The 20499-nt window shown below is 34.9% G+C and overlaps 1 protein-coding gene across 3 annotated transcripts in view; it reads left to right on the forward strand.

The window, feature by feature from the left end:
- The window catches only part of LOC124076383 (E3 SUMO-protein ligase RanBP2), a 60366-nt gene that overhangs the window by 22650 nt on the left and 17217 nt on the right, over positions 1-20499 (forward strand). For all 3 annotated transcript variants that reach the window (XM_046420277.2, XM_046420279.2, XM_046420278.2), the window contains exons 10-20: positions 947-1128; positions 1220-1395; positions 1549-1672; positions 3044-3205; positions 3418-3555; positions 3639-3785; positions 4832-5011; positions 5102-5185; positions 9573-9708; positions 13651-13745; positions 14618-19616. In XM_046420277.2, the coding sequence (XP_046276233.1) occupies positions 947-1128; positions 1220-1395; positions 1549-1672; positions 3044-3205; positions 3418-3555; positions 3639-3785; positions 4832-5011; positions 5102-5185; positions 9573-9708; positions 13651-13745; positions 14618-19616 (6423 nt within the window). The remainder of the gene's footprint in view (positions 1-946; positions 1129-1219; positions 1396-1548; positions 1673-3043; positions 3206-3417; positions 3556-3638; positions 3786-4831; positions 5012-5101; positions 5186-9572; positions 9709-13650; positions 13746-14617; positions 19617-20499) is intronic.

The raw sequence follows: 20499 nt of genomic DNA on the forward strand, positions 1-20499 counted from the left end.
TTAGGGGTTGGAGGGTGTGGATATGGGGGGCATGGGTAAATAGTTTACATATGCTACTTGTGTTGCTTATTTCATGAATTTTTTCCCATAGTATCTAATATTAAAACTTTAATATTTTTAATGGCAGCATAATCTTTTATGAGTTTTATTTTGCTTAGTACTTTGTATTGTTGGGTATCTGAGTTACCTCCAGTTTATTTTTACTTTTAAAAATAATGCTGTTATGATTACTTTAAAGTGTCTGCATTTTAAATTATTTCCATAGACATTTCTAAAAACAAAATTTCTGAGACAAAACGATGACCATCTTTAAGTCTCATAAATTGCCAAAACGCTGTATCTCCGTTCTTTTAGAAGCCCATCAACTTTTCAGTATTGAATTTCTTTTTTTAAAAATATTTTTTTAGTTGTAGTTGGACACAATACTTTTATTTTATGTATTTATTCTATGTGGTGCTGAGGATCAAACCCAATGCCTCACAGGTGCTAGGCGAGCGTTTTGCCCCTGAGCCAAAACCCAGCCCCAGTAGTGAATTTCTTAGAAGAAAATATCTCTTTACTACACTACTGGATGAATATAGTAGTACTCATTGTAATAATTCTTTATTGGCGGGGAAGTATGTTGTTTTAAGGTTATTGATTAGATTGGCATTCTTTGGCCTCTGTCAGTAGACTTTGCTTTATTGTTTTATGGCAGGTCTGATTTACTTAGCTTGGGAACTTCCTCATTCACAACTGGTTTATTAAAATTTTTAGTTATAAAGTATGAATGCATTTGATGAAGAACATGAGATTTTACTGAGGACCAATTTCCCCACCATCTCTGATACAGAAGCAGTTTGTATTTAAGATACATTTTACATGAGTTGTTAAATTAGTTGTAAAACTAATGGCCTAAATAGAATTTCCAAAACTCAAGCCATTTCTTTTTTCCTTTTTTTTTCAGGTGCTATTCGAGCACACAATGGTAGTCTTCAGCACCTTACTTGGCTTGGCTTGCAATGGAATTCACTGCCTGCTTTACCTGCAATTCGAAAATGGCTGAAACAGCTTTTTCATCATTTGCCTCAAGAAACCTCACGACTTGAAACAAATGCACCTGAATCAATATGTATTTTAGATCTTGAAGTAAGCAAAGAATTTAACAAATTAAATATTTTAAGTTTTGTTTAATTTTTTCTTAATGGAAATTAATTTGTTTTTTTTTTTTTTAAAACAGGTATTTTTACTTGGAGTAATATATACCAGCCACTTACAATTAAAGGAGAAGTATAATTCTCACTGCAGTTCCTATCAGCCATTGTGCTTGCCACTTCCTGTGTGTAAACAACTTTGTACAGAAAGGCAAAAATCTTGGTGGGATGCAGTCTGTAACCTAATTCACAGAAAGGCAATGTAAGTAATAAAACAAAGTTTTGTTTTTTTTTTAACTTCTTCTTTCATTTTATTTCATGAATATTTAACTTGTAATATGACAGTTAACTTACATGTTAAGCTTTCAGCTTCGTGTTTTAAAGCAATTTTATTAAATAAAACTTTTTTTTTAAGACCTGGAACTTCAGCAAAATTACGACTTCTGGTTCAGCATGAAATTAACACTTTAAGAGCCCAGGAAAAACATGGCCTTCAACCTGCTCTGCTTGTGTACTGGGCAAAATGCCTTCAGAAAACAGTGAGTTACATTAAAGTATAAACTTTTTTTTTTTTTTTTTTTAAAGAACATTGTCTTGGTGCTGGGGTCATGGCTTAGCAGTAGTGCGCTCGTCTCGTATGTGCAAGGCCCTGGGTTTGATCTTCAGCACCACATAAAAATAAATAAGTAAATAAAATAAAGTTAAAAAAGTCTCCCAAGATTTAAAAAAAAAGAACATTGTCTTAGTTTTGAAAAACCAAGAATACTAGCTTGTTAATATTAGTGCTGGTTCAAGTGTTTTTAAATTTTGTTATAAATGAGTTAATGTAATTAAATAAATATAAGCACTTAGAATAACCCATAGTATTGTTATATTAGTTTTTATTGTTATTACTTAAAAATTAAGTCATGATTTTTGTGTGTGGGGGGGGGTGGCGGCGGTTGGCAGTGCTGGGAATTGAACCCAGGGCCTTGTGCATGTGAAGCAAGCACTCTACCAATTGAGCTATATCCTTAGCTCATATATATTTTTTTGTACCAGGGCTTGAATCCAGAGATACTTTACCATTGAGCCACATCCCTCGCCTTTTTTATATTTTATTTAGAGATAGGGTCTCGCTGAGTTGCTTAGGACCTCTTTAAATTGATAAGGCTGTTTGAACTCAAAATCCTCCTGCCTCTGCCTCTGGAGCTGCTGGGATTACAGGTGTGTGCCATGCTTGGCAAGTTATGATAGTTATTATCCAGCTTGTAAATCTATAGCTTGTAAATTATCCAGCTTGTAAATTGGGTAGCTTAAGTCTTTATAGGTAAGGGCATTATAGATCTTTTTAATTATTTGAGGTCTTTTCTCTGTCAAGAGTGGATGTAGATGGTAGTTCTTTGACCAAACTCTTGACACTTTTAGTTTGATTTTGGCTACCTAAAAATGATAATGCTTAAAAATAGAGTAGGCTGTCTCATTTGGTAGTATCACTAAAAAGTATTTAAAAGTCTATAGGGTATGGTGACACTTGCCTGTAATCCCAGCAGGGGTTTGAAGGCTGAGGCAGGAGGATTACAAATACAAAGCCAGCATCAGCAGTTTAGGCCCTAATAAGCAACTCAGTGAGATCCTGTCCCAAAATAAAAAACTAAAATGGCTGGGGATGTGACTCAGTGATTTGATTAAGTGTCCCCAGGTTCAGTTAATACCCCCCCCCCCAAAAAAAAAGGCTTAATCTTAATATTGGACTATTCTCTGGTATTATAGTGATGATGAATTATTTTCTTATTTGGGAAGTTACTCAAATGAATGAGTAAAAAATTTTTACTTAAAAATTTTCACTAGTTCTTAGGATTTGTAAATGAATATTTAGATTTGATCATATGTATTTGTTAAGGTTGTATGCTTCTGTCTCCCTGTTTTAGGGCAGCAGTCTTAATTCTTTTTATGATCAACGGGAATACATAAGCAGAAGTGTTCATTATTGGAAGAAAGTTATACCATTGTTGAAGACAATCAAAAAGAAAAGCAGTATTCCTGAACCTACTGATCCTTTGTTTAAACATTTTCATAGTGCAGACATTCAGGTAACTGAGAATCTCCTGGCAAATTAACTGTTTGCAGTTGATAAAGAAATAAGAGATTTTAACTGCTTAAATACATTGCCTTGCTGTTAAATGATACGTTTGTTTTCATAATCCACTAGCTGACATAAATATCACATGAAAGATTAATGAGATCATTTAGGTTTGATATGCTGAATAGAAGCAGTTTGACTAAAAACTACTAAATGATTTAGGCATCTGAAGTTGGTGAATATGAAGAAGATGCACATATAACTTTTGCTATATTGGATGTGGTTAATGGAAATATAGAAGACGCTCTGTCTGCCTTTGAATCTATAAAAAGTGTTGTTTCTTACTGGAATCTTGCACTGGTAAGTAAATGTACTTGAATTAAGAGGGTTTTTTTTGTTTGTTTAAAAAGTCTGATTGTTTAATAAAACCACTGTTTATATAGATTTTTCACAGGAAAGCAGAAGACATTGAAAATGATTCCCTTTCTCCTGAAGAACAAGAAGAATGCAAAAATTATCTGCGAAAGACCAGGGACTACCTAATAAAGATTTTAGATGACAGTGATTCAAATCTTTCAGTGGTCCAGAAAGTAAGTTGGTGCTTGTTATCTGTAATTTAATAATATTGATAAGTGGATAATGGATTTTTTGCCTTAGTTTTATATTTTGGTAATTCCCAAATCATCTTGTCATTGGTGTACAGAAGTAGTGTGTGAGTATAGATGCTTAATTCACTTGTCTTTTTCTTAGGTTGGGTATTTTTTTTTAACTTGGTAATGTGTGTGTATATATGTGTATATATATATATATATATATATATATATATATATATATATACTCATAGGAAAGTAGTTGGGAAAATTGAAAAAAAATTTTTTTAAACTTTATTGATTTAGTTGTTGTAGTTGGACACAATATCTTTATTTTACTTATTTTTTTATGTGGTGCTGAGGATTGAACCCAGCGCCTCGCATGTGCTGGGCAAGTGCTCTACCACTGAGCCACAACCCCAGCCCCTTGAAAAAATTTTTAAGATAGACATTTATTAATTTTTTTTTTTTTAGCAGTATAATCAAAACAAATATTGTAACCTCAGGACTAGTTCCTAATAAATTTTGCTTAAATTAGAAAGTTTAGAATATTTATTTTTATCTTTGTCGTCTGCTATGAACTATTCTTGTTTTCTTGCTGTCAGCAGTTGGAGACTGTGGTGATAGAATTCAGTTATGTTCAGATTTTCTTCTAAGTATTTTGTTACATACTTTGTGTTGCTGTTTAGATTAGTGCTTATGTTATCTGGTGCGTTCCAGCATACGTATTTCTCTTTCTGTTCTAATCATTTAAGGAAAATCAGGAACTTATTTACTTTGTTCATGTGGAAAATCTTGTGAGGTTTATAGTTCTCTACTGTTATTATGACTCACGGAAGTAATAGAAAGAGTATGGACTTGAAAATCAGAAGACTTAAGATAATATGACACTTTCACATTTATCATTATTTAAAGTATAAAGTGCTTGTTAAAAATTGATGAAAATTTAAACATTATTAAGGTAGAGTCTTTATATTTGTTTTAGAGATATTAATTTGGTAGTTTTGCTAACTAAACCCTTGACTAATAATGCCTTTTGTTTTTAGTTGCCTGTGCCACTGGAGTCTGTAAAAGAGATGCTTAACTCAGTTATGCAGGAACTTGAAGATTATAGTGATGGAGGTCCTCTTTATAAAAATGGTTGTTTGCGAAATGCAGATTCAGAAATAAAACATTCTACACCATCTCCCACAAAATATTCTCTATCACCAAGTAAAAGTTACAAGGTAAGTAGGAAGGAAATGAGTCACTCTATTGGGGAATATGCTGCTTCTTTTCTAAATGTTGCAAATACTGTTATGTTGTTTGTTTTTTAGTATTCTCCCAAAACACCTCCTCGATGGGCAGAAGATCAAAACTCTCTATTGAAAATGATCTGCCAACAAGTAGAGGCCATTAAGGTAAATCACTTAATTTCTTTAACTACTTATTCCTATATTCCTTCCCTGACTACTTCCTCACTTTCTAAGGTTGCTCAGAATGTTCCCCTTACCATACTACTATGAAATCATACTATGTTTTACACACCTTTGTCTGGACCCTTACCATATTTTTTGAAATTACTTTTGTCTCTGACCCTTCCATGAAACCTACATTCTTAAAAAATAGAGTCTGTCCTCTGATCCTTGACAAAGGTGCCAAAAACCTACATTGGAGAAAAGATAGCCTTTTTAATAAATGGTGCTGGGAAAACTGGTTTTCCATATGTAGAAGAATGAAGCAAGACCCTTATCTCTCACTCTGCAGAAAAATCAACTCAAAATGGATCAAAGACCTCAGAATTATATCAGAAAGTATACAACTCCTGGAAGAAAACAGGGTCAGCACTTCAGCTTTTAGGCACAGGCAGTGACTTTCTCAGTAGGATCCCTAAATCTTAGGAAATAATACCTAGAATTAATAAATGGGACAAATCAAAAAGCTTCTGCACAGCAAAGGGAACAATTAGGGATACGAAAAGAGAATCTACAGAATGTGTGAAAATCTTTGCTAGTTACTCTTCTGACAGAGGATTAATATCTATAATATATAAAGGTCTCAAGAAACTTTACACACACACACACACACATACACACACACAAATGCTATTAATTCATGAGTAAATGAATTAAACAAAAAGAAATACAGATGGCCAACAAATACATGAAAAAATGTTCAATATCATTAGCGATTAGGGAAATTTGAATCAAAACTACACTGTAGGGCCAGGGTTGTGGCTCAGTGGTAGAGTGCTTGCCTAACTTGTGTGAGGCATTAGGTTTAATCCTTGGAACCACATAAAAGTAAACAAATAAAATAAAGGCATTGTGTCCATCTACAGAAAAAAAATGTTAAAAAAAAAAAACAGCTTCATTTTTATCTCATGTCAGTCAGAATGACTGGCATTAAGAGAGAATGTAGAGAAAAAGGAATACTTTACACTGTTGGTGGGACTGTAAATTAATACTACTACTGTGGAAATCAGTGTGGAGGCATGGAACCACCATATTCCTGAGATACACAACTTCTCATTATTTACCCTGAAGAAATTAAAGTCATTTTACTGCAATGATACATGCATACCCATGTTTATAGCATCACAATTCACAGGAGCCAAACTGTGGAACCAGACAAGACTAGGTGTCCATCAATAGATGAATGGATAAAGAAAATGTGATATACATACACACACACACACACACACACACACAGTGGAGTTTTATTCAGACATAAACAAAAATGAAACTGCCATTTGCAGGAAAATGGATGGAACTACAGGCCATCATGTTATGCTTAATAAGTAAAATTCAGAAGGTTGAGGGTCATAGGTTCTCTCATATGTGGAAGCTAAAGAGGGAAAACGGAAAACAAAGTTGAGGATGGGTCTCCTAAAAATCAAAGGGAGATTAGTAGAGGAAAGGGACCCAAGGGGTGGAAGGTGGGAGAATGCTGAGGAGTGATATATTATATTGTTATATTGTATGCATGTATGAATATATAACAAATCCCATTAATATGTCCAACTGTAATGTACAAATAAAAAATATGGAAGGAAAAAAAGTAGAGACTGTTGTTGGATATGGTGATGCATACCTGTGCTACCCAGGAAATTAAGTTAGTAAAACTAGAAGTTCAAAGCAGGCCTGGAGAACTTTGTGAGAACCTATCTCAAAATAAAAAGGACTCTGGGATATAGCTATCCCCAATACTGCCATAAGCAGAGACTGTTTTATTCAAAACATACTATGATTCCTGGCATGAAAGTTCCTAAATGATCAAATCAAACTACTGAAATACACTAATTATGCTTTGTTCTATGAATTAATTTCTCAAATTGGCTGTGAATGAGGTTTGGGTCAAATTTATAGTTAGGAATTGAAAAGTGGTCTTTAAGCTTCTGAAAGTTTTATTTATTTATTTAAAAATATTTTTTAGTTATACATGGACACAATGTCTTTGTTTTGTTTATTTTTATGTGGTGCTGAGAATCGAACCCGCAGCCTCACATGTATGGGGCAAGTGCTCTGTCACTGAGCCACAATCCCAGCCCCGCTTTTTAAAGTTTTTATCTTAAAAAAAAATTTTTTTTTGTACTTGTAGATGGACAGCATACCTTTATTTATTTTTGTATGTGATGCTAAGATCAAACCCAGTGCCTCACACATTCTGGGCAAGCGCTCTTCCACTGAGCCACAGCTTCAGCCTGCAAGTTTTTATCTTTTTAAGTACTTTCATATGAATTTGACTTTATTATGTAAGGAATTCAATTTTATATCATAGCACTCAAAGAGGCTTTAGTTCTTTGGAATTGCGGTTACTAGTAGGTTTTTTTAATACTCTCATTGGACAAGAAGCTAGTAGACTCTGCCACTACTTACATCTTGGGGGGCCTGAGGTTGTGGGCCAGTGGTAGCATGCTCGCCTAGCATGCATGAGGCACTGGGTTCGATCCTCAGCACCACATGAAAATAAAGACAATAAAGTCCATCAACAACTAAAAAAAAAAAAATGATCTTGGGCCAGTCCCTTATTTTAGTCTGTTCGGCTTCTCATTTGAAAAGTGAAATCAGGTTAAAATCAGGTCCAATCACATTTTCCATTTCCTTGAATTTTTAGAACTATGATTATAGCTTGGATTGCAAATTCAAAACTATGGACCAGAGACCATTAGTGACTAAGTTTTCCAGTCAATTCTACCAGTTTCTGACTCTAAAAAAAAAATATATATATATATATTGATTGATAGGACTTTATTTTATTCATTTATTTATATATAGTGCTAAGAATCTAACCCAGTGCCTTACACATGCTAGGCAAGCGCTCTGTCACTGAGCCATAACCCCAGCCCAGTTTCTTACTCTTGAATGTGCAATATCTCAAATAGGTACATAGATGGATAAATGAGGAAACTGTTAATTTAGCTTGAAGTATTTAGATGTAAGTATGTTTGTCCTGGCATTGGTTCCTGCATGATATTGTTAAATGTTTAAAATTACTTGTTTTTTTTCCCTTCCAATAGAAAGAAATGCAGGAGTTGAAACTAAATAGCAGTTTAAATAGTGTTGAAACTAAATATGGCTTTCTGGGAAATTTTTGTTTCTGACGCTTCTTTTAGAAGACCGTACTACAAATCTCGACAAAGAAATCTAGACAGACTTTGTTTCTTACCTTGCTTATTGTAACTGATCTGATTCCTGGGCTAAGAGAGGTTTGAAACTTAAAAATTCAACCTGTTTGATACCCCAATATAGTTTTTTTTTTTTTAAAGAAACAATTTCTTGATAAATGCCAATTTTATAAAGGGACATTTTGTGGATTCTGGGGTTAGGTAAGTTGTCATCATTTAGTTGTTTATAAAGTAACAAATTGGATAGTTTGCCACATAGCTATATTAGAAAACAATATAACTGCTATCTTGTCTAGGCAGTAGAGTGGTATTTAAAAACATTTTTTGGATTTAGAGCTGGATCAAACTCTAGCTGTGTCATTTCTTGCATCTCTTTCTCACTTTAAGGTATGAGTTATACTGTGCATCTAGTGTGTTAGCATTAATTCAGAAGTACAGAGCCTGGAACATATATAACTAAGTTCTGGGCAAGTACAGTTCTTTTTTGCTGATGGAGCATTTGAGCTTCACCTTGAGAATTACTGTTAGTTTGTTATATCATATGACAATATGTATCAAGAATTGAGTTTTGGTGTTGAGTAGTCCATGTAGATCAAAGAATACAGCAGCATGGAAAGGAGACTGTGGCCAGGATGCTTAGGTTGAAACTACTTGAGGACCATGAATGTCAGAGAAAGAAGTTAATTATAGGCCTTGTTTATTTTGAGTCAGGAAGTGTCTTGGCTGGGGCTCAACTTTACAAAGATTAATGTAGGCAAGTGTGGAAGGAAAGTGGATATGAGATAAGTTAGGTAGTTATTCAGTTCTTTAGGTTAGAGTGAATGAATTAGGTAGGTGGAATTAAGGAGTGAAAGAATGGGAATGGATAAATTTTAACAAATTAAGAATCATGTTCTTGTTATCCAGATTTCATTAGTATCTCTTAAAAGGTATCATCCGTGTTTTTTAAAATATTTATTTTTTTAGCTATAGGTGGATATGATATCTTTATTTTATTTTTATGTGGTGTTGAGGATCGAACCCGGTGCCTCACGCATGGTAGGCGAGCACTCTACCTGTGAGCCACAACCCAGCCCTGGTATCATCAGTTTTTAGATATAAGTATTGTGTTTGTCCTGGCATTATGTCTTGTATTATATTGTTAAATGTTTAAAATTACTTCCTTTTTTCCCTTCCAATAGAAAGAAATGCAGGAGTTGAAACTAAATAGCAGTAACTCAGCATCCCCTCATCGGTGGCCCGCAGAGAATTATGGACCAGATCCAGTGCCTGATGGGTATCAAGGATCACAGACTTTTCATGGGGCTCCATTAACAGGTAAGCTGGCAACTGAATAATCTCCAGATTTTAGTAAGATTACCCACTCACCCCCACCCCATTTTTTTGCGCAGTGCTGGGAATTAAAGTGAGGGCCTCTTGCATGTATACTCTGTCTCTGAGCTGTATTCCTAGGCTCTTTTTCATTTAAATAGATAAATTATGAAATCAGCTTATCTGTAGTTTGATATACATGTCAGTTATATGATTACTTATAATTACTTAAAAATCTATATTTGATATTACTGAGAATTTATAACTCGAAGCAAAAAATCAAGCTCTATCTGATTCCATGTCTGTCAAGGCTTAAAGAACCCTTTAATGTATATCTTAGATGAGCTGAATCTTAGGTGGAATTATTCCTTAAATTGAGAAATGTTAACTGATATAATTATGCACCAAGAGGTATCTAATTAAGAACTTAAACCTCTTGGGAATATTTTGATAATCTAAAGAGAGGCAGAACATTAATACAGAGTTTAATTTGAAATACCATGCACAGAAGGAAAAGGAGTTTGGAGCTAAACCATGTTGGGTTTTTTAGTTGTTCTTTGTCACTTATTAGCTGTGTAAGTAAACCTGGAGATAATACTTGCCTCTATAATTACTATGACATTTGTATATGTGCAGGTAGGTATGGGAATTTCTTTGGCATTTATACAATATATAGCAAATACCAAATGAATCAAGATTACTAATTGTACTTACTGTGATTTGGCTATGTGCAAAAGTGCTTTTTTAAAAATTTTATTTATTTACAATAACTCAGTGGTAGGTACCATTATTAATCCCAACTTTATAGATGAAGAAGTGAGTGTAGAAAGATTGGTAACTTATTTATCAGTTACTGAAGGAGCTGTAATCCAAACTATAAGTTATCTGACTCAAAGCAACTTGCCAATATGATACATTGGCTCCAGGCAGCCAGAAATGAGAATAAAAATAGATTTCTTTTACTTGAGACAAATTTCCCAAATGCTGTAGATTGAGCACACCATTCCAAATATCTGAATCTTAAAAACCCCACAATCTGAAACTTTTTTTTGCATGCCAGTTTATGAATGAAAATCCTACATCTGACCTCATGTGCAGGTTGCAGTCAGAATATAGTTGCATTAAAAATATTATATAAAATAATTTACAGTGTATGTATGTAAGGTATATATGAAACATGAGTGAATTTCATGTTTAGACTTGGGCTCCATTCCCAATTATGTGTATGCAAATATTCTAAAATCTGAAAACACTTCTTTCTAAGCCCAAACATTTTGGATAAGGGATACTCAACCGATAGTAATGCATGTATTTTTTTTTTTCCTACTTGCTTTTAACCCAGGAATGATTTAGAATAAGCAGATTTAGTTTAGATTATTAGTATATTTGTGTGATGGCCCATAGTACGGCAACCCCATTGTATCCTTTTAGGACAGTGTTTTCTAAAGGCAAGCAAATAATGGAAAATCCTGTGAAGGCAAACTTACCAAATGTCGTAGTGAAAGATAAGTATATGAGATGTTTAGACCTCAGACTTTGCTCATTTAAAATCCTTGTGCATTGTCTAGAGCCTTGTACAGTGAGAATAAAAAGACTGGTTAACCTTTTGTTTTAAAAGTGTTATGGGCAGTGTCACTTGGTACCTTGTGGGTCACAACTATTTCTTTCATGTGTAGGTTTAAAAGGTCTTTTGGTTTTATAAGTATATAAACACAACATTCACGTTGTTTTATTCTTATAATGACCCTATGAAGTGTGAAGTAATACATCCTCATTTTACAGCTGAGGAAGATAAAGACTCAAGTGGCTTATTGACAGGTTCACAAAGTAACTTTGTGGCATGGAAAGGGAGAGAGCCCAGGTCTTCTAATTTCTATTCCTGTGTTCATAGACATTTTTTCCCTCAACAGAAGTAAAAATATACCAAGATGGTTCTTGTCTTTCAAAAGTAAGATGATAAAAAAAAGATGAATAAGCTTATTTGGAAATATTAAGAAGTACTGAACAGTGTAAACTAAAAACTACCTTCCTATCAGAATCCTATTATCATTTTGGAGAATTTCTGTTTCTTTGTTTACATAAAGTATGTTTTATGACTGTTGTCATGTATAGATGAGTTTGCCAGCTTTTTAAATGTTACTTTTAAGTTTCAAGCATTTTTAAAAAGTATTACTTGAAAATACTACTAATGAGTATGTGGTATCTCCTCATGTAGAAGTATTGCAAATTCTGTTTCTTTATTTGTTTGTTTATTTGTTTGTGCTCTAACAAATAATGCTGTGGACACATTCTAGAATTGTTGGCTGTTTTAAAAATTCAGTTTTTGCTCTTATTAGAAGTATCTCAGATGGGCTGGGGTTGTGGCTCAGTGGTAGAGCGTTTTCTAGCCCGTGCGAGACCTGGGTTCGATCCTCAGCACCACATAAAAATAAATAAACAAATAAAGGTGTTGTGTCCAACTACAACTAAAAAATAAATATTAAAAAAAGAAGTATCTCAGAGTGTCCATTTTTGCACTCTTGGTAATATGGACTGTTAACAATTTACAGAAACTTTTGTTAGTTTGTAAAAGCAAAAATGACATCAGTTTTAAAGTTTTTTAAAAATGTCATTCTCAACATAATCTCATTTCTTTCTTTCCTGAGTTATCTGTTCATGTAGTGATTTTTTTTTTTTTTTTTTTGTAGTAGATAATTTTTAGTAGATTATAAGAACTCTGTTTTTCCCACTGAGGTGTAGTGGTCATTGATAAAGTCTCTGTAGTTAAACTGCAGACTTTTAGGATTCTTGGCATGTATTTATTACCTTGTTGTAGTCCTGTTTCCTCCTCCTCAAAATAGGTCCAAAATAACTGCCTTTACCAGGTAGTTCCATTAGGTTTACAGATTCAGACGTGGGCTTCGGAATAGCCCTTTGTAGGTCTTTTTCAGTGCTTTCTGAGAATCAGTTGCTTGGCACCTCTAGAGTCACAATTTCTCTTTCTTTCACAAATAGCCGTAAAGGTGTCTTGCTTGTTTGATTTTCTGGTGAAACTGTCAAAATAGAGCAAATACAGGAATGTCATTGTGTATAATATGAGTGCCTTTTAGTTTGGTTTCCTGTAAAACTCACAAAATAGATGGAGCAAATAGTTTGCATATGAACATGAGTGGTTTTAATGTGTTTGTTAGTATTTTTAAGCAAAGGAACATTTTATATTACTTTTGAGATCCCTTTCATGAATTTGTCAGGTTATTTTAGATCGTAATAGCTTGACTTTACAAAATGCAGCCTTGTCATTCTGCAGATTTTTGAGGCTTCCTTCAGTATTATAGCCTTTGAAGCCATCAGATGCAATTTGGTTTCTAAGTCCTTTTAGCTGTTGTATTTGTAGTATTTCTATGTTGATCCTGCTATTCCTTTTTGGATACCAGTTTGTGGTGCTGGGGATTGAACCCAGGGACTTGTGCATAAGCACTCTACCAACTGAGCTATATTCTCAGCCCTTAAGCACTTGTTCTTGTTGATCAAATTTGTGCTATATTCCACTGCTCATTCTTTGTGTCACTTCTTGGATCCTCCCTCCCCCCCTTTTTGTGGTACTAGGATTGAACTCAGTAGTACTTTACCACTGGACTATATCCCAAGTCCTTCTTAAATTTGCTTGTTTGTTTGGTTTTTGAGAAAGGGCCTCACTCTTGCTTCAGTCTTCAGAGTTGCTGGGATTACTGGCACAGTATATACCTCACCCTGTTCTAGCAGTTTTTTCCTAGTTTGATAATCTAGTTTGATAATCTTTATGGTGTATTTTGATATATAGAAATTTTAAAAAATCTACCTAGCTAATTCTTTGTTTGGTTTCTATTACTTTTATATTTGTAGTTCTTATTTAGGTAGTCTTAACTGTAGTATAGACTTTAACAGTGTTTTCTTTTTTTTTTTCCTTTTTTCCTTTTTTTTTTTTTTTAGTTGCAACTACTGGCCCTTCAGTATATTATAGTCAGTCACCAGCATATAATTCCCAGTATCTTCTCAGACCAGCAGCTAATGTTACTCCCACAAAGGTAACAAAGGAATAATTTATATATTTGTAACTATTTGTTTTTTTAATTGTTTAGGTGTTTTTTTCAAGAAATTCAAGGGACTAGTTCAGTATTAAAGCTTACAATATCCCTCAGGATATGGACATTTTACATTTCTTTCTAGATATAGAAGTTATGCTTTTTGTCACGTTATTTTTGTGACATAACAATAAGTGTGAATATTTTGGATATTTTAAAAATGGGAGTGGTGATGTTGTTGGGTCCTTTATCTGTTTTGACAGAAATAGGACTAGAAATGTCCTTATTCTACCACTGTGTGGTAAGTAGTTCTATACCTGATGTGGTTATATAACTCTTGGTTAAGACCCAATATTACAGCAATAGTTGAATGTGAGGGCTTTGAGGCTAGTGGGTTGAGATATGCAGTTAGACCCTTGCTCTTCCGCTTATTGTGACCTTGGGCAAGTTTCTTAACCTCTCTATATCATATGCCTCATATGTAAAATGAGGATAAAATAATACTTTAGTTCATAGGGTTTTTGAAGATTTTTAAATGAGATAATTAAACAGCGCTCAGTTGGCATGTTAATAAATGCTCATTAAATATTAGTCTTCGTTATCAATACTATTTATTGTTAATATCATTTGAGAAATTGTTTAATGAGGAAATTTTCTATTGTAGATGTAGATCTTTAAGATGCTTTTGTTAATTTTCATTATATGTCAAGTATACATGCACTTATCTTTGTAGTAATTTTCTTAATGAAGTTCTGTTTATCCTAATATCTTCTTCACTTAATACTCAAGTTTGAAGTTTATGAGAAGTGATTTGTATCTAGTTCTTTGTGTTTTTTTAGACAATCTACAAAATGTTTTTAATTTTTTTCTTTTAGGGTCCAGTTTATGGCATGAATAGGCTTCCACCACAACAGCATATTTATGCCTATTCACAACAGATGCACACACCACCAGTGCAAAGCTCATCTGCTTGTATGTTCTCTCAGGAAATGTATGGTCCTCCGTTGCGTTTTGAATCTCCTGCAACAGGAATTCTGTCACCCAGGGGTGATGATTACTTTAATTACAATGTTCAGCAGACAAGCACAAATCCCTCTTTACCAGAACCAGGGTACTTCACAAAGCCTCCAGTTGCAGCTCATGCTTCAAGATCTGCAGATTCTAAAGTCATAGAATTTGGAAAAACTAATTTTGTTCAGCCCATGCAGGGTGAAGCAATACGGCCATCATTGACAACACCGGCACATACAACACAGCCAACTCCTTTTAAATTTAACTCAAATTTCAAGTCAAATGATGGTGACTTCACATTTTCTTCACCACAGGTTGTGACGCAACCCACTTCTACACCTTATAGTAACAGTGAAAGCCTTTTGGGTCTCCTGACTTCAGATAAACCTTTGCAAGGAGACAGCTATAGTGGATCAAAACCAGTTCCTAGTCAAACTGTTGGGCCTCGAAATACATTCAGTTTTGGAAGTAAAAATGTTTCTGGACTCTCATTTACAGAAAACATGGGACCAAATCAGCAAAAGAGTTCTGGTTTTCGTCGAAGTGATGATATGTTTACTTTCCATGGTCCAGGGAAATCTATATTTGGAGCACCTGCTCCAGAACCGACAAATAAGAATCATGAAACAGATGGAGGAAGTGCCCATGGGGATGATGATGATGATGGTCCTCATTTTGAGCCTGTGGTACCACTTCCTGATAAAATTGAAGTAAAAACAGGTGAGGAAGATGAAGAAGAATTCTTCTGCAACCGTGCAAAATTGTTCCGTTTTGATGGAGAATCCAAAGAATGGAAGGAACGTGGGATAGGCAATGTAAAAATACTAAGGCATAAGACATCTGGTAAAATTCGCCTTCTAATGAGACGAGAACAAGTATTAAAAATCTGTGCAAATCATTACATCAGTCCAGATATGAAACTGACACCAAATGCTGGATCAGACAGATCTTTTGTATGGCATGCCCTTGATTATGCAGATGAATTGCCAAAACCAGAACAGCTTGCTATTAGATTCAAAACTCCTGAGGAAGCAACACTTTTTAAGTGTAAGTTTGAAGAAGCCCAAAACCTTTTAAAAACCTCAGGAACAAATGTAGCCAAAGCACCAAATCAGACCATCAGAATTGTAAAAGAACCTGCAAGTCATGAGAACAAAGATATTTGCAAATCTGATGATGGAAACCTGAATTTTGAATTTCAAGTTGCAAAGAAAGAAGGCTCTTGGTGGCATTGTAACAGCTGCTCGTTAAAGAATGTTGCATCTGCTAAGAAATGTGTATCATGCCAAAATCTAAACCCAAGTAATAATGAACTCATAGGTTCATCGTTAGTAGAAACTGGTTCTACTCCTAAAACTGGCCCAGAAAATGCTCAAGATAGATTTGCATCAATGACTCCAAAGAAAGAAGGCCACTGGGACTGTAGTATTTGTTTAGTAAGAAATGAACCTACTGTATCTAGGTGCATTGCATGTCAGAATACAAAGTCTCCTAACAAAACGGGATCTTCATTTGTTCATCAAAGTTCTTTTAAATTCAGCCAGGGAGATCTTCCTAAGTCTGTTAACAGTGATTTCAGATCTGTATTTTCTGCAAAGGAAGGATACTGGGATTGCATTGTTTGTTTGGTAAGAAATGAAGCAAGCTCTACAAAATGTGTTGCTTGTCAGAATCCAAGAAAACAGATTCTGCCTACTACTTCTGTTTCAGAGCCTGCCTCTTTTAAGTTTGGTACTTCAGAGATCAGTGTAACTCCAAAGAGTGGATTTGAGGACATGTTTGCTAAGAAGGAAGGACAGTGGGATTGCAGTGTGTGTTTGGTAAGAAATGAAGCAAGCTCTGCAAAATGTGTTGCTTGTCAGAATCCAAGAAGACAGAGTCTGCCTACTACTTCTGTTTCAGAACCTGCCTCTTTTAAGTTTGGTACTTCAGAAATCAGTGTAACTCCAAAGAGTGGACTTGAGGACATGATTGTTAAGAAGGAAGGACAGTGGGATTGCAGTTCATGCTCAGTGCGAAATGAAGCAAATGCTACAAGGTGTATTGCATGTCAGAATCCTGCTAAGCCAAGTACATCCACTTCTGCTGTTCCAGCTCCTGCTTCTTTCAAGTTTGGTACTTCAGAGATAAGCAAGGTTCCAAAGAGTGGATTTGAGGGAATGTTCACCAAGAAGGATGGACAGTGGGATTGTAGTTTATGCTTAGTACGAAATGAAGCAAGCGCTACCCAATGTATTGCTTGTCAGAATCCAAATAAACAGAATCAGCCTACAACTGTTACAGCGCCTGCCTCTTCAGAGGTAAGCAAGGCTCCAAAGAATGGATTTGAAGGAATGTTTGCCAAAAAGGAAGGACAGTGGGATTGTAGTGTTTGTTTTGTACAAAATGAGAGTACTTCTTTAAAATGTGTTGCTTGTGATGCTGCTAAACCAGCTCCCAAACCTATTGCAGAAGCTCCTTCAGCTTTCACAGTGGGCTCAAAGACGAAGATAAATGACTCTTCTGAAAGTCATGTGGGGACAGGATTTAAAGGTAACTTTCCAGAAAAAACTTCTAAATTTGGCATTACAGAGCAAGGATTTAAATTTGGGCATGCGGATCAAGAAAACACACCTTCATTTACATTTCAGGGTTCTTCTAATACAGAATTTAAGTCAATAAAAGAAGGATTTAGTTTTTCCATCCCTATGTCTGCTGATGGGTTTAAATTTGGCATTCAAGAACAGGGAAATCAAGAGAAGAAAAGTGGAAAACACCTTGAAAATGACACCAGTTCCCAGGCTCAGGATGTTCATAGTCAGAAGAATAGCAGTGGTGTAATTTTTGGTCAGACAAGCAGCACTTTTACCTTTGCAGATCTTGCAAAGTCAACTTCAGGAGAAGGATTTCAATTTGGCAAGAAAGACCCTAATTTTAAGGGATTTTCAGGTGCTGGAGAAAAATTATTCTCATCACAAAGTGGTAAAATGACTGAAAAAGCCAGCACTTCTGCTGATCTTGAGAAAGATGATGATGCCTATAAAACTGAGGACAGTGATGACATCCATTTTGAACCAGTAGTACAAATGCCTGAAAAAGTGGAACTTGTAACAGGAGAAGAAGATGAAAAAGTTCTGTATTCACAGCGAGTGAAATTATTTAGGTTTGATGCTGAGATAAGTCAGTGGAAAGAAAGGGGTTTGGGGAACTTAAAAATTCTCAAAAATGAAGTCAATGGTAAACTAAGAATGCTGATGCGAAGGGAACAAGTATTAAAAGTATGTGCCAATCACTGGATAACAACTACGATGAACCTCAAGCCTCTCTCTGGATCAGATCGAGCATGGATGTGGTTAGCTAGTGATTTCTCTGATGGCGATGCCAAACTGGAACAGCTGGCAGCAAAATTTAAAACACCAGAGTTAGCTGAAGAATTCAAGCAGAAATTTGAAGAGTGCCAGCGACTTCTGTTAGATATTCCACTTCAAACTCCCCATAAACTAGTTGATACTGGCAGAGCTGCCAAATTAATACAGAGAGCTGAGGAAATGAAGAGTGGACTGAAAGATTTCAAAACAGTTTTGACAAATGATCAAACAAAAGTCACTGATGAAGGGAATAAGAGTTCAGGTACAGATGCTGCCAGTGCCTCAGACACAACAGTCAAGCCAAATTCTGAAAACACTGGGCCCGCTTTAGAGTGGGATAACTATGACTTAAGGGAAGATGCTTTGGATGATAGTGTAAGCAGTAGCTCAGTACATGCTTCTCCATTGGCAAGCAGCCCCGTGAGAAAAAACCTCTTCCGCTTTGGTGAATCAACAATAGGATTTAACTTTAGTTTTAAATCTGCTTTGAGCCCATCTAAGTCTCCTGCCAAGTTGAATCAGAGTGGGACCTCTGTTGGCACTGATGAAGAATCTGATGTTACTCAAGAAGAAGAGAGAGATGGACAGTACTTTGAACCTGTTGTACCTTTACCTGATCTAGTTCAAGTGTCCAGTGGTGAGGAAAATGAGCAAGTTGTTTTTAGTCACAGAGCAAAACTCTATAGATATGATAAAGATGTTAGTCAGTGGAAAGAAAGGGGCATTGGTGATATAAAGATCTTACAGAATTATGAAAATAAGCAAGTTCGCATAGTGATGAGAAGAGACCAGGTATTAAAGCTTTGTGCCAATCACAGAATAACTCCAGACATGACTTTACAAAGTATGAAAGGGACAGAAAGAGTATGGGTGTGGACTGCCTGTGATTTTGCAGATGGAGAAAGAAAAGTAGAACATTTAGCCGTCCGTTTTAAACTACAGGATGTTGCAGACTCCTTTAAGAAAATTTTCGATGAAGCAAAAACAGCCCAAGAAAAAGATTCTTTGATAACACCTCATGTTTCTCGTTCAGGCACTCCTAGAGAGTCACCATGTGGCAAAATTGCTGTAGCTGTATTGGAAGAAACCACAAGAGAAAGGACAGATTTAATACAGGGTGATGATGTACCAGATGCAAATTCAGAAGTTGGAGAAATGTCTAGCACATCTGAAACAACAACAAAAGCAGTGGTTTCTCCTCCAAAGTTTGTATTTGGTTCAGAGTCTGTGAAAAGCATTTTTAGTAGTGAAAAATCAAAACCATTTGCATTTGGCAATAGTTCAGCCACTGGGTCTTTGTTTGGATTTAGTTTTAATGCACCTTTGAAAAACCACAATAGTGAAACCAGTACAGTAGTCCAGAGTGGATCTGAAAGAAAAGTGGAACCTAACAAATGTGAACTGTCAGAGAACTCTGATATCAAACAATCCTCAAATGGCAAAGTCAAAAGTCTGTTTGCCTCCTTTCCAAAGGAAGAATCTTCAACTAATTACACATTTAAAACACCAGAAAAGGGTGAGTACTTAGTCTGTAGAGTTAAACACACTTGTTTTTGTTTGGTTTTAATATTCATATAATGCAAACTCTGCATATGACACTGATGTGTTAGTAAAATTGGGTCATAAATATTGCTTTGAGAACACCCAAAGGATTCTTGAGCAGACCTTTTTCTCCCTAAGTGAATTCACTCATGAATATTCAAACAGTAACAGAGATTGTTGGTTATTTAAGAGATTTTGATAACTGGAAGATAAATGTATTATGTGAGGGCAGAGCAGAAAAACCCCAATATAGTATAAAGACTCAAAAATTTAAGTCATGAGCATTAACTTGTCTTTTTTTAAAGTGTTCATTCTCAATTATATTATTTTGTCTATACTCAGAGCTCATGGTATTGAGATGTTCACACATTAAGTTAGTTAGTTTTGCCACCATTTATTAAGTGAGCAAAGTATGAAAGCACTGGAATAAATAAATATGTAGCATAACCAGATTGGGATAAATTAAAGAACTCTGGCTTTTTATATTTTAAATCATATTCATTTTATATTCCAAAATATTGAGAAATTAAAAAAAAATTTTATTTTCTAGGATTTAATTTTAGCTTATTTAAATCTAATCCAATGGCCTTTTGGACCACACAGACTGAGAGCAAAGGTATAGAGCTAGTAATCTCAGTATGAGGTGGCTAGCAGCTGGTAATCCTTAGCAAAGTAACCGTGGCTGTATGAAATTAAGTACTTAACGCTACAATGTGCATGTTTTAGAATGCCATTTTAAGCAAAATATCTTTTGACTGGTGATATAACACCTTTTAATAGTATTTTTAAAAAATGTACCTGGATGCTATGTGTTTTCTCATTATTGCACACTGGTTTTGTTTTGTTTGTTTTGTTTT

The sequence above is a fragment of the Marmota monax genome, unplaced genomic scaffold (assembly GCF_021218885.2).
Source record: "Marmota monax isolate L192 unplaced genomic scaffold, Marmota_monax_Labrador192_F-V1.1 WCK01_AAM20220418_F8-fsc00204, whole genome shotgun sequence".
In the NCBI taxonomy this organism is placed as follows: domain Eukaryota; kingdom Metazoa; phylum Chordata; class Mammalia; order Rodentia; family Sciuridae; genus Marmota; species Marmota monax.